At 37.3% G+C, this 14,909-nt stretch overlaps 1 protein-coding gene across 5 annotated transcripts in view; it reads right to left on the bottom strand.

The window, feature by feature from the left end:
- Window positions 1-6,384: 6,384 nt before the first annotated feature.
- Window positions 6,385-14,909, bottom strand: part of UBE2V2 (ubiquitin conjugating enzyme E2 V2) — a 69,354-nt gene continuing 60,829 nt past the window's right edge. For 3 of the 5 annotated variants that reach the window (XM_049853633.1, XM_049853636.1, XM_049853635.1), the window contains one exon: window positions 12,883-13,020. In XM_049853633.1, the coding sequence (XP_049709590.1) occupies window positions 12,971-13,020 (50 nt within the window). In that variant the 3' untranslated portion in view covers window positions 12,883-12,970. Of the gene's footprint in view, window positions 13,021-14,909 lie in introns of all 5 variants that reach the window. The other 2 variants (XM_049853634.1, XM_049853637.1) reach the window with 1 other exon arrangement.

Raw genomic sequence — 14,909 nt, 5'->3', positions numbered from 1 at the left:
TCTGGTGCACAAAACTATCACCACTACTTCTCTAGGTGGATGGGTGACAGTCTACACCACATAATTGGTGACTCAAAACCAGATTCTACTCAAGAATAGTGAATGGGCTCTTAGGCTTATATATCTGGTAACAGCCCGAACCAGCTGGTAATAGGACATAAGTGACTCAAGAGCTACAACAATCAAGACAGCACAATCTAGTAGCCCATCTACGTATACTGAAAGAAAACAAAACAAGAAAAGACTCAGTGAGCAAATATGGAATAAATTACTACAATATCTTAGTGATGGCTCAGAGACAGCAGTCGATATCAAGCCACATAAAGAAGTAGACCATGATTGCTTCTACAACTTCCCAAACAAAAGAATCAAAATCTGTCCCAAATGAAGATCCAATCCTGGAAGTGCTGGAGCCAGAATATAAAAAACTAATTTACAGAATGCTTCAAGACATCAGGGATGACCTCAGAAATGAAATAAGGCAAACTGCAGAAAAAGCCAAGGAACACACTGATAAAGCAGTTGAAGAACTCAAAAAGATTATTCAAGAACATAGTGGAAAAATTAATAAGTTGCAAGAATCCACAGAGAGACAGCATTCAGAAATCCAAAAGATTAACAGTAAAATTACAGAATTAGACAACACAATAGGAGGTGAGAGGAGCAGACTCGAGCAATTGGAATGCAGGGTGGGAAATCTGGAGGACCAGGGAATCGACACCAATATAGCTGAAAAAAAATTAGATAAAAGAATTTAAAAAAATGAAGAAACCCTAAGAATCATGTGGGACTCTATCAAGAAGAATAACTTGCGTGTGATTGGAGTCCCAGAGCAGGGAGGAATAACAGAAAACACAGAGAGAAGAGCTGAAGATCTGTTGGCAGAAAACTTCCCTGACATGATAAAAGATGAAAGGATATCTATCCAAGATGCTCATCGAACCCCATTTAAGATTGATCCAAAAAGAAAATCACCAAGACATATCATCATCAAACTTGCCAAAACCAAAGATAAAGAGAAAATTTTAAAACCAGCCAGGGATAAAAGAAAGGTTTCCTTCAAGGGAGAATCAATAAGTTCAGACTACTCAGCAGAAACCATGCAGTCAAGAAGGCAATGGGATGACATATATAGAGCACTGAAGGAGAAAAGTTGCCAGCCAAGGATCATATATCCAGCAAAACTCTCTCTAAAATGTGAAGGCGAAATTAAAACATTTACAGCTAAACACAAGCTTAGAGAACTTGCAAAAACCAAACCAAAGCTACAAGAAATACTGAAGGAAATTGTTTGGTCAGAAAATCAGTAACATCAGATACCAGCACAACACAAGGTCACAGAACAGAACATCCTGATACCAACTCAAATAGGGAAATCACAAAAACAAGTTAAGATTAATTTTAAAAAGAAAAAAATGCTCAAAACAGGGAATCATTGAAGTCAATATGTAAAAGATCACAATAATCAAAAAGAGGGACTAAATACAGGTGGCACAGAACTGCCATATGGAGAGGGATACAAGGCGATATAGGACAATACAAGTTAGGTTTTTATTTAGAAAAATAGGGGTAAATATTAAGGTAACCACAAAGAGGTATAACAGCTCCATAACTCAAGATAAAAACCAAGAAAAACTTAACGACTCAGCAAACATAAAGTCAAATACTATGAAAATGAGGAACACACAATTTACAAAGAAAAACGTCTCAGCACAAAAAAGTAAGTGGAAAAATGAAATTGTCAACAACACACATAAAAAGGCATCAAAATGACAGCACTAAACACCTACTTATCTATAATTACACTGAATGTAAATGGACTAAATGCACCAATAAAGAGACAGAGAGTCTCAGACTGGATAAAGAAACACGATCCGTCTATATGCTGCCTACAAGAGACACACCTTAGACTTAGAGACACAAACTAAAACTCAAAGGATGGAAAAAAATATATCAAGCAAACAATAAGCAAAAAAGAGCAGGAGTAGCAATATTAATTTCTGACAAAATAGACTTTAAAGTTAAATCCACCACAAAGGGACTGGACAATGGGTTGGTGAGAGATGCTGATGAAGAGTGAGCTACTTGTATCAGGTGGACACTTGAGACTGTGTTGGCATCTCCTGTCTGAAGGGGAGATACGAGGGTAGAGAGGGTTAGAAACTGGCAAAATTGTCACGAAAGGATAGACTGGAAGGGCTGACTCATTAGGGGGAGAGTAAGTGGGAGTATGGAGTAAGGTGTATATAAGCTTATATGTGACAGACTGACTTGACTTGTAAACGTTCACTTAAAGATCAATAAAAATTATTAAAATATATATATATGTACACAAAAAAATTTGTACCCAGACGTTTATAGCTGCATTATTCATAATAGCCAAAAGGTAGAAACAATCCAAATGTCCATCAGCAGACAATGAATGGATGAACATGGTGTGGTATATAAATACAATGGAATACTATTCAACGATATAAGGAACGAAGTAGTGGTGTATGCTACAACATGAAGCAACCTTGAAAACATTATGCTAAGTTTAAGAAACCAGTCACAAAAGACCACATGATTTCTTTCGTATGAAATGTCCAGAACAGGCATATGTATAGAGACAGGAAGATTAGAGGTTGTTTAGGGCTGGGCTGGGGGAAGGAATGGGGTATGGGGTAATAGCTAAAGGACACGGGGTTTGCGATGATGAAAATGTTCTGAAATTGACTGTGGTGATGTTTGCACACATCTATGAATATACTAAAAACCACTATGACTGAATTGTACTCTTTAAATGAGCGAATTGTATGGTATATAAATTATTTCTCGATAAATTCGTTTTTTAAAAAGTGATGTCCAGATACATGCTACAAGGATGAACCTTGGAGGCATTATGACAAGGGAAAGAAACTAGGCACAAATGACCATATATTGTATGAATCCATTGATATGAAACGGCCAGAATAGGCAAATTCATAGAGACAGAAAGTAGATTAGTGTTTGTCAGGGGCTGGGGGAAAGACAGAAATGGGAAGTGACTGCTTATGGATACAGGGTTTCTTTTAGGAGTAATGGAAATGTCCTGGAATCAGATAGTGGTGACAGTCGCACAATTTTATGAATACACGAAAAACCACTGAATTGGACACTAAAATGGTGAATTTTATGGTACGTGATTTTATGTCTCAATTATTGTTATTGTTGCTGTTGGGTGCCATCGAGTTGAATAAATATAGAAATGAAAAGTTCATGGAAATACAGGTATGCCCCTTCCTGAAATTATTGCCCTGAGATAATCTTTAAACCTTAAACCAAAAATATCCCCTGAAAGTCTTCTTAAAACCAAACAATATTTTAGCTTAACTAGTGAAAAAAAGGTCTGCCTTGAGCACTATGCTCCTTTAAGAATTATCTATATGGGATCAAATTGACAACAGCAACTCAAAAGATTAGATAGGAACCTTAGCTGGTGGTGAGTTTATGTTAATGGGGGAGAAACAACTCAGAAAAGGTGAGAATAGTTACACAACTCAAAAGGATGTAATCAATGTCACTAAATGGTACATGTAGAAACTGTTTAATTGCTGTATGTTCTGCTGTGTGTACTCTCAACAACAAAAAATTATATTAAAAAGTGCCAAAAAAAAGAAAGAAAGGTATGATAGAATTTCACCTTACAGCCCACTTGACTTCAGGGCCCCAACACCTTCAAGTCTGGACCCAGGGATGGGTCTCATGAAGCAGCAGAGCAACACACCAGCACTGTCTGACTAGCTTCAACCCATGACCCCTCTGGGGCATATGAAGCACTCATCCTCAAGGGACAGGACCTGACTGGGTCGTTGGTCACCACGCCCTAATAAAGAGCCCTATTATTGGGCACTGTTTCATACAAGGTAGCTCCAATGTGGGTTGTATTCTTGTACATTCAATCTTTACGTGGTTAGCTTTGAGATTTAAGTCAAAGGTCTATCTTTCTGGAGCGCTGCACTGTCCAGCCAGCGACGCAGGTTGGATACATGTGCCAATACTAGTGCTCAAGGAGACATTCAATAAATACTGAATGAATGCATAAATGAATTATACCAAAAACATTTCCAGGTGTTATATATAACTTGTATACTCTTTTTGCTCACAATGACAAAAACACAATGCAAAAATTGTAACCATATTAATAGCTCACATAACCATATAAGGGCAGAGGTGAGGCTGGGTTTCAGAAGCAAAGGAGCCTGACTCTCAGTGTCCATCCCTGACCTCCATCTATGGGTGATCTTGTCCTCAGACTGGTGTTATTCACAGTGAGATAGTGGTTCACAGTACTCTCCTAGACCTCATATCATGCACGTCTGCTCCAGAGGGACACTGACAGCACACCACTTCCCAAAGTGGCCAAATATTGTCCACCACAGTGCTTTTCAAGTTTTGTTTCAAATTATACATAACTCATAAAAATTCCAATCTAGTCTAAAGTATATTTAGAAAATGAGTTGATAATAAAGTCCTGGAAGTCAACATGGGGTTTTCATTTGCACCTTTACTCTGCTTGGAGACAATTCAAGAAACAAGTTCATACTTTTCGGTGATGAAAATATTTCTAACACTAAGGCTCCCTAACACGAAGGTACCTCTGATGTCATTATTCTCCTCTTTAATTCTACCCTTAACATAACTGACTCAACTTCTCCCTTACCCAGGGATGTTAAAACCCAGTGGTGACCAAATATTTAGAGTCTTCACTATTAGATGATAAATTTTTCTCAAAAGAATGGTCTAAAAATTAGAGAATAGTCATACTCAAACAAAAGTGCTAACAGGGATGCCTTAAATAAAATAACAGCATAGCCACAGGAATCTATAAAAAGGCTTGTCTACCTAAGCCCAGAACATACGTGCTGAAGTAAAGAACTAGAGAAAGATGAAAATAAAGATCTTACAATAGACAGTGCTATGACTTGTGTCCCCTCCCCCCAAAACTGTGTTGTAAATTCTAACCTCTATGCCTATGCCTGTGGTGGAAACCCTACTGGCAGAGTGGTTAAGTGCCATGGCTGCTAACCAAAGGGTCGGCAGTTCAAATCCACCAGGCACTCCGTGGAAACTATGGGGCAGTTCTACTCTGTCCTATAGTTGCTATGAGTCGGAATCAACTCAATGGCACTGGGTTTGGGTTTCGGGTTTTCGCCTGTGGTTATAACCCTATTTGGGAATGGGTTGCCTTTGTTATGTTAAATGAGGCAGGATTAGTATAGATTGTGTCTTGAGTCAATCTCTTTTGAGATACAAAAGAGATTAAACAAGCAATTGTGGAAGGAGGAGGGTATGCCAAGCCACATGAAGATCATTCAGGAGCAGAAGCTAAAGGACAAAGACAATCCTCCAGAGCTGAAAGAGAAAGCTTCCCCCTAGACCTGACACCCTGATTTCGGACTTCTAGCCTCCTAAACTGAAAATAAGAGTTCTGCTGCTAACCAAAAGGTTAGGGTAGTTCAAATCCATCAGGCTCTCCTTGGAAACCCTATGGGGAGGTTCTACTCTATCCCATAGGGTCGCTATGAGTCAGAATCAACTCTACGGCCATGGGTTTGGTTTTGTTTTGTTTTTGGTTTAAAGCCACCCATTACTGGTATTTCTGTTACAGCAGCACTAGATAACTCGGACAGACAGCACTGCAGATAACCTAACATCACACTTAACTAAAGTGTAAAGTATTAAAGCAACAAATACCTATTATGTAACGAATGGTCATTTAAAATCTCTGAGAACCTAACTATAAAATCTAAAATGATAAAGATCATGGAAGAAAAAACAGGGACAACGCTAGGGGCTCTAATACATGGCAGAAATGGAATAGAAACCATAACTAACAATACACAAACACCAGAAGAGAAACTAGATAACTGGGGGCTCCTAAAAATCAAACACTTAGCCTCATCAAAAGACTTCACCAAAAGAGTAAAAAGAGAACCTACAGAATGGGAAAAAAATTTTGGCCTCAGCCTTTCCAAGAAGGGTCTAATCTCTAAAATGTACAAGATATTGTAATACCTCAACAACAAAAAACAAATAATCCAATGAAAAAATGGGCAAAGGAACCCAGAAAGTATGGCTCCCAGACATACTTTTAGCTCAGTAATGAAGTGACTCCTGAGGTTAACGCTTGAGCCAGAGATCAGACAGGCCCATAAAACAAAACGAGATTAAAGGGACACACCAGCCCAAGGACAAGGACTAGAAAGCAGGAGGGGACAGGAAAGCTGGTAACAGGAACCCAAGGTCAAGAAGGGGAAAGTGTTGACCTGTTGTGGGGCTGATAACCAATGTCACAAAAAAATACGTGTACTGTTCAATGAAAAGCTACATTGTTCTGTAAACCTTTACCTAAAGTACAATAAAAAAAAAAAAAAAAGCGACAAAGAATATGAAGACATTTCACCAAAGAAGACATTGAGGCTGCTAACAGACACATGAGAAAATGCTCACAATCATTAGCCATTAGAGAAATGCAAATCAAAACTACAATGAGATACCATCTCACCCCACCAAGGCTGGCACTAATCCAAAAAAACACAAAATTTCAAATGTTAAAGAGGCTGTGGAGAGATTGGAACTCGTATGTACTGCTGATGGGAATGTAAAATGGTACAGCCACTTTGGAAAACAATAATAGCACCTCCTTAAAAAGCTAGAAATAGAAATACCATATGATCCAGCAATCCCACTACTAAGAATATACCCGAGAGAAATAAGAGCCATCACAGGAACAGACATATGCACACCCATGTTCACTGCAGCATTGTTCCCAATAGCAAAAAGATGGAAACAATCTGAATGCCCATCGACAGATGAATGGATAAACAAATTATGGTACATACACACAATGGAATACTATATAATGATAATGATGATGAATTTCACTAACATCTCACAACATGGATAAATACGGAGGGCATTATGCTGAGTGAAATAAATCAGTCACAAAAGGACAAATATTGTATAAAGCTATTATAAGAACTCAAGAAAAGGTTTAAACACAGAAAAAAAGCATTCTTTGATGGTTATTGAGAGTGGGGAGTGAATTACCAACTAGGTAGCAGACAAGGGTCAACTTTGGTGAAGGGAAAGCCAACACAAGACACAGAGGAAGTGAGCACAACTGGACCTATGCAAAAGCAAAGAAGTCTCCTAGGCACATCCAAACACTTTGAGGGACAGAGTAGCTGGGGCTGGAGCCTGGGGACCACAGTTTTGGGGGACATCTAGATCAACTGGCATAACATAGCTTATAAAGAAAACGTTCTACATCCCACTTTGGTAAGTAGCATCTGGGGTCTTAAAGGCTTGCAAGCAGCTACCAAAGATACATCTGTTGGTCCCATCCCACTTGGAGCAAAGGAGAATGAAGAAAACCAAAGACACAAGGAAAATACTAGCCTAAAGGACCAAATGAACCAGAGACTCCACTAGCCTGAGACCAGAAGAACTAGATGGCACCAGACTACCACTAATGACTGCCCCGATAGGGAATACAACAGAAAGTCCTGGACAGAGCAGGATAAAAATACAGAATTCAAATTCACATAAAAAGACCAGGCTTAATAGCCTGACAGAGACTGGAAGAACCCCCAAAATTATGGCCCCCAGATGCTGTTAACCCAAAACTGACACGATTCCTGAAGCCCACTCTTCAGACAAAGATTAGACAGGACTCTCAAACAAAAAATAATACGTGTGAGGAACATGCTCCTTAGTTCAATCAGATATACGAGACCAAATGGGCAGCTACTGTCCAAAAGCAGGAAGGGACAGAAACTGGTCAAATGGACACAGGGAACCTGGGGTAGAAAGGGGGAGTGTGCTGTCACATTGTGGAGACTGTAACCAATGCCACAAAACAGTATGTGTATAAATTTTTGAATGAGAAATTAACTTGAGCTGTAAACTCTCACCGAAAGCGCAATAATAAAATAAAATCTTTGAGAAATAGACATTAAGTTTAAAAAAAAAAAAAAAACTCTCAACAGTTCTAGCACAGGCAAGACCTATGGCTCCCCGTTTCCCTCTCGCCCACTGCAATCCGGTATTTCTGTTACCTCATCTAATGGAGGCTGTCTCTCATGACCCTGTCCCTTCCTTCATACCCCGCTGACACCCACACAAGTGAAGATAGCAGTGGCAAGGTAGCCTGCTCCATGACTATAGGACAACATCAGGGTAGACACTTCTCTCCAGGAATGTAATGCCTGCATATAAAGATTTCCCTTTATAAATACAGTTTGGGGAAGAGATAAATGAGTTTGAACTGAAATTTTTAGTGAGAAGGTTTAAGATTTGACCTTGGGAGGACATCTGGGGGGTATAAAATCTAGCCATGTTTTTCCCTGAAAGAAACCTCATTTGTCCTGCAGAAGGAGATGGCCATGTGCGGGGACCACTCCCAGGCTTGGGAAAGAGTAAAACGTATCGACAGGGAGTGGAGGTTTGGAATCTGTGAGGTAAGGTTCAGAAATGCCACCCAGGCCAGTGAAATAGCTTTGCAAATAAATACAAAAAGAGCAAAGCAACGTGGGCAGGCACCTTTGGGTCCATGTGACACCAAGGTTGGATGAAGGGTGTGGAGCTAGAGGCACACTGACCACCACTGTCTGGACAAAGACCTGCCCTAATGTCAAGTGTTCACTTTCAATAAGTTGTGACTTGTTTCTTTACCGAGGACAGTTTTCTTGTTACTGACTATGGGTGTCTTAGTACCACCTGTTAGTCCTCATTTGGAGGTAGAATATCAGCTTTGCTTTTGTATACTATTTAGGCTGCCAAAATTTCCAGATACAGTAGCTACTTGTAATTGAACAAGGACAAAATAAGTCTATATGTAGCAGCAGATGTAGCGTACATTTGACACCACCCTTACATGGCATTTGGTCAGTTATTCACTTGAGAAAGGATTCCCTGGAACCTGAGGTGAGGAAACAGAGAGCTGGTTTTTATTATTGATTTCATAAGTAAACATGCAGAAAAAACATGTGGGCTACATGTAAAAATGAGAATGATTTTTTTTTTTTTTAGGTGAGAAAATCCAACTAAGGATTTAAACATCACGGTGCTTTCTTCATATCCAGTCATGTTTTTTATCATGTACTCACTCCATGATTTCCCAAAACTCATACAATTAAAAAACGATGCTTCTGACTTTGTCATTTATTTTCTGTATCATCAATGCCTTCCATTAAATTTCTCTTCAGAAAATACTTGTGTATCTTTATTTTCAGTATGAACTATGGTTAGATTTTCATCTACTCTTTAGCAAACTTCCATAAGATATGACTAATTTTAGCATAAAAGATATTCTATCCCCATGCATTGCCACCTTTTTATCATAAAAACACCATCTTGGGTGGGAACTGACCTCTAATGTTCCAATCAATTCTACAATACATTGCATTCTCCCCTTTTCACAATGTTTCTGTTTTATACACAAAATACATATACTTTTTTAAAACTTTGACAGTTGGAATCTTTTTGTGAAAATAACCAAAAGTGAAGCAAGCTGGAACTAGAAAACTATACTGATATTTATCAGAAAGTAAAATCAGTACTGTAAAGCCTTTTGTATCCTTTCCAGCAACAAACGATACTGTAATTCTACACTTACATATGCCTGGAATGCATAAATTATAAAAGGAAATCCTGGGGAGGGAAAGTTCATTCCTTAAATATCCCCCATAGTCTATTATATGAGACTTTGTTGTTAGTACTCATACCCTTTAAAATGTACATAGAATACAGCCATGAGCTCGTTAAAAGCCCTAACATTGTTTGACCAAAGTCTATAATTCACTGCTTTAAGTATTTCTATGATGTGCCCACCAGAACCACCCAAACCCATACACCAAAAAAAAAAAACCAGTGCTGTCCCATACACACCAAGCCTATTAAGGAAAAAAGCATTAATACCAAACTGGGTCGTCTGAATTCCAAAACAATACTAATTTCATATATATTTTTCAACACTTTGTTCACCTCTGCTTGTTTTTATAAAAATATTGAGTGGGAAATAACACTGAAATAAATGTATTCATATTATGTAATCCAGGCTCGTCTTCCTTATGAATTATCTAATAAAACGTGTCAAACTAATTCACTCTGTAAACAATCATTCAAATTTGAAGTGTCGTAAATTCTTTTACAAGGACAATTTTACATCACAAAGTTTGTCTATTTTTACACTCAAAGGACTTAAATACCACTGACTGTCCTTTCTAATGTTTATGTTCCAAAATACTGTCATGTTGCACATAATAAGCCCATAACAACAAATGTCATTACTTTAAAATAATAGAAAAAACATTTTTAAAAATTATCCATTCTGAAAATGAATTACTAAGCAATTAAAATCATTAAAGCATAACACTGACCTAACAGGACAAGAATTTTATTTTTGTAGTCATTTATTAATATATGATCATCTTCACGGTCTCACCTGCTAGCCTTTGAAACAGACATCTAAGGCAATCTTACAATTCATTTAAAAGTTATCACACACTCCTAGCAACTTTAACCACTTCAAAAACAGGAAAAATTGCTTCAAAACTGCTCTAAGTATGTTACTGTAATTAAGAGTGGTTCTACATTAATTGCTTCCTATAATCAACCATTGAGTCTTAGATTGCCATATACATTTGATTGTGACATGCGAAATGGATCCTGCTTTGAAAATTGGTTAACTGGCATGCAAATTTCTACAGAGATCCATAATCCCCAAAACAAGAGGGGAAATAAACATTACAGGGCCAACTCAGACAACATACATGGGGGGGAAGAAGACTTTCACAATGGTGGACAAAGGGAAAGGGAAGAGGATGGAGATCAAGGTACCCAAATTCTTGGCCACCAAGAGAAATAATTAAACAACACTCAAATGGTTACGTGCTTCCAAGAATGACAAGACATGTTTCAAAGTGGAAAAAGTTAGTTGGAAGACTGATTCCAACCATCAGTTACCACCAGACTTTTATACAGAGTCAAGGTAATTCAACCTCATCTTCAACCATTTAAAAATTTTTAAGAATATATTTCAAGATAATAGTTCATTTCATATCTATTTTAATAAATTATACATGCATTACTAACTTGTATGTGTATGTTCTCTATGTGTCATTTTAAACATCTTTGATAACCTAAAATAGAATAAAACCAAAAAAAAAAAACAGAATAGCCATGTTGAAATTAGTAAGTTTAGACAAATTGTCCCTGACCTTAATATACTATTGACCAAGAAAATGTAGCTTAAAGCTTTAACTTTAAAGAGCTTGACAAAAACGTGTCAGGCGTATGTTTGAGAAATTTGTCCTTATGTTGTAAAAGTAGCTAAAATATTTTTATACCTAAGATTGACTTTCCCTTTACTTTATAAGCAAAAAGTAGGAACACCTAATTTGATATTTTGACTATCATGGAAACCATGATAGGGTGAAGCGTGAGACAAATGGCTAAGCTTGCCAAAACTAAGAGACTTTACCTGAATACCTTTCTATTTTCTTCAGCGGATCCATTAGAAAACAATGGTTTTAACAAAGCAGTACACCCAGCCAGTCCTTTGAAGTGAAAAACAGTGATATAAAGCCTCAAGTCACTTTGGTTAAAGCAGAACATAAACAAACTTTCAACTTCAGAATTACATATTTGCTAGAGCGGATGCTGGGTGGAATGGATAAAATTAATCCTATTTAGTGTTAAAAAGCATTAATTGGGGGAGAAATGTCTCAAATTAGTCTAATCTATTAACCTGAAGCTTCACAGGAAAATAAGGAGAAAAAAATTCTAAGAAAAAAAGGAATGTATATTTGGATAATTTGCAATCTATAATTCTATAAAACTGCTAGGACTGAAAGATCTTTTTATTAATATTTCTGGTGATATCAAAATATAATTCCTGGGATTCCTTCTTCTTCAAAAAAGAAATTAAGCTAATTAGGTAATTTATTCTTTGAAATACTCTGCAAAATTCCAATTCACAAGAAGTATACAAAACGGGATAAATAATAAAAGGTATGTATAGATGAAAAGTTATATAATTCTGATTTTTGTTACCTGTGAAAGGTACTGTAGATATATATATATATATCAATATAATAGAAATGGCACAGTCTCTGAAACACTTTCCACATTTTATTTACATTTTAAGACTAACTTTCAACTCCAAATAACATATCCATACACCTGTTTCTTTTTTGTTGGTTTCACTAAAACTTAAATGCATGGTTTGTTAAACAAAGACTGTAAACACATATTTACCATGTCTGTTACATATAACACACAGAAACAGCTTGTAACAGAAATTCATCGACTCCCCCCACTTTTTTATTATAAATACAGGTATCAAAACAATCCTGAACATATTTTTTGATACTACTAGTAGTCAGAACCCACACTGCTTCAGAAATTAACACAATTGTGACAATATTCATTGTACCTGCTACTTTAAACAATTTAAACTGCAGCTCTTTCGCTAAGCAAGATGGATAAAGCATCCCCTTGATGGCTTCCTCCTGGAGACTGGGTTTCAGAAACACACCTCCTTCCACAGCAATCTGACACTTCTCCAGCAAGCCGTCATCTTGTCAACCTGAATTCTATTTTGAGTATTCCAGGTTTATGCTTAAATGACAGTGCCTTGATAAGGCAGAAGTGCTGCATTTTTCCAACTGTGACCTGAAAACATAATAGGTGTACATGTATTAAGTGTATTCTTACAAATGTCTGGGTCATGTTACCAGCTGGAATTCTCTGACTTAATGTGTGGGTATTTTGCATTGTGATACTTAATCAAGACATTAACACGAGTAGAAGGTTGTTGATTTAAGACAAGTTTGAGATCCACTAAAATTAATTGTTGTATGTTTGTCCTTCTGGTGGCTGTGGAAGCTTCATATTTTCTTTGGACATCATTAGACGTCTTAGCTCTTGAAGTACAACTTTAATGCTATATGAATTTTGCCATTTTGCTAACACTGGTATGCTCCGTGCATCCACCTGAAAGGGGGGAAAAAAGGAATAAAATTAACTACCAAGTATAAAGTACTATGGAACCAATTCTTTAAGCATACTTTAATAAGAGTGCTTTTAAAAACTCACAGCCTGGTGAACTCATAAAAATTGAAAGCTTTTCTCCATCAAAAGACCTTACCAAAAAAGTGAAAAACAAGCTACCAACTGGGGGAATGTCTTCAGAACCCATATATCCAATAAGAATAAAATAACTAAAATATATATAAAACTTTGACAAGAACAAAAAGACAACCCAATCATAAAATGAGCAAAGGACTTGAAAAGACATTTCACCAAAGAGGACATTCAAATGGCCACCAAACACACGAAAAGATGTTCAATGTCTTTAGCCATCAGAGATGCAAATTAAAACCAAAATGAGACACCACTTCACTCCCACTAGAATGGCTAAGATGAAAAACAAACAGAAAATAACAAATCTTAGGGAGGATGTAGAGAAGATGGAACATTTACCCATTGCTGGAGGGAATGCAAAATGGTACAGTCCTTGCGGAAAAGAATGTGGTAGTTCCTCAAAAAATTAAAAATAGAACTATCAAATGACCCAGCAATTCCACCCCTAGGTATATACCCAAAATACTTGACAGCAGAGACTCAAACAGATACTTCTACATCAATGCTCATCGCAGCACTATTCACAATAGCCAAAAAGTAGAAACAACCTAAATACCCATCAATAGATAAATGGATAAACAAAATGTGGTACCTACATACAATGGAATACTACTCAGCAAGTAGGAGAAATGAAGTCTTGATACATGCTCCAAATACGGATGGAGCTTGAAGACATCATGTTGAGTGAAAGAAGTCAATCACAGAAAGACAAATATTGTATGACCTCACTTACATAAAAAGACAAGAAAAGGCAAATGTACAGAGACTGAAGTTTATTACTGGTTATCAGGGAGAGGAAAAGGGGAGGTTATGGCTAATAGAGTACTGAGTTTCCGTTTACAGTGATGGAAAATTCACACTGATTAAAGGTAGGGCCGCACAGCCAATTACTGTAAGTGTTATCAATAAGTTGTGCACCTGTAAAAAAGATGAATCGGCAAAAGTTGTGCAATAAACATATTTACAACAACAAAAACAGTAGCCACTGAGGCTGCTTATGTACCACCAAACACCTGATGGAATTTGGTTCTGTGGTTTGGAGGTTTAGGGTCATGGTTTCATGGGACATGCCAGTTAGTTGGCCTAATAATGTTTTCAGTGCTTCTGTTCTACCTCCTAATTCGTTGTATAGTGCCTGGGGTCTTAAAAGCTTGCAAGTCGCCATCCAAGGCATAGCAATTGTTCTCTATTCACCTGTAGCAACAGAGGAAGAAGGGAGAATCAAGAATAGATGGAGGAAATGGAATGTGTGGCTAATTACCTCCATGAACAACTACCTCCTCTGCCATGAGACTAGAACTGGATGATGCCCTGCTACCATTACTGAACAAGTAAAGGCTTTATAGCGCTATCCTGAACAAAAGGGGGCAAATGTGAACAGAATTTCACGTACTCATGGAATACAGATTTTCTGGAGCCAGAGGCTGGATGAACCCCTGAAATTGTCCTGAGATACTCTTTAAACCTTAAACCAAAAATATCCCCTGAAAGTCTTCTTAAAAACCAAACAACAATTTAGCTTAACTAGCAAAAAAAAGTCTGCCTTGAGTATCATGCTCTTTTAACAACTATCTATATGGGATCGAACTGACAACAGCAACTTAAAAGATTAGACAGGAACCTTAGGTGAAGTGAATTTATGTTAATGGGAGAGAAATAACTCAGAAAAGGAGAGTAAGAATGGTTGCACAATTCAAAGAATGTAATCAATGTCATTGGATGGTATGTGTAGAAACTAT

The sequence above is a fragment of the Elephas maximus genome, chromosome 15 (genome assembly GCF_024166365.1).
Source record: "Elephas maximus indicus isolate mEleMax1 chromosome 15, mEleMax1 primary haplotype, whole genome shotgun sequence".
In the NCBI taxonomy this organism is placed as follows: Eukaryota; Metazoa; Chordata; class Mammalia; order Proboscidea; family Elephantidae; genus Elephas; species Elephas maximus.
Note: the sequence above shows the minus strand (reverse complement) of the source record. Positions and strands in the feature narration are given on the sequence as shown.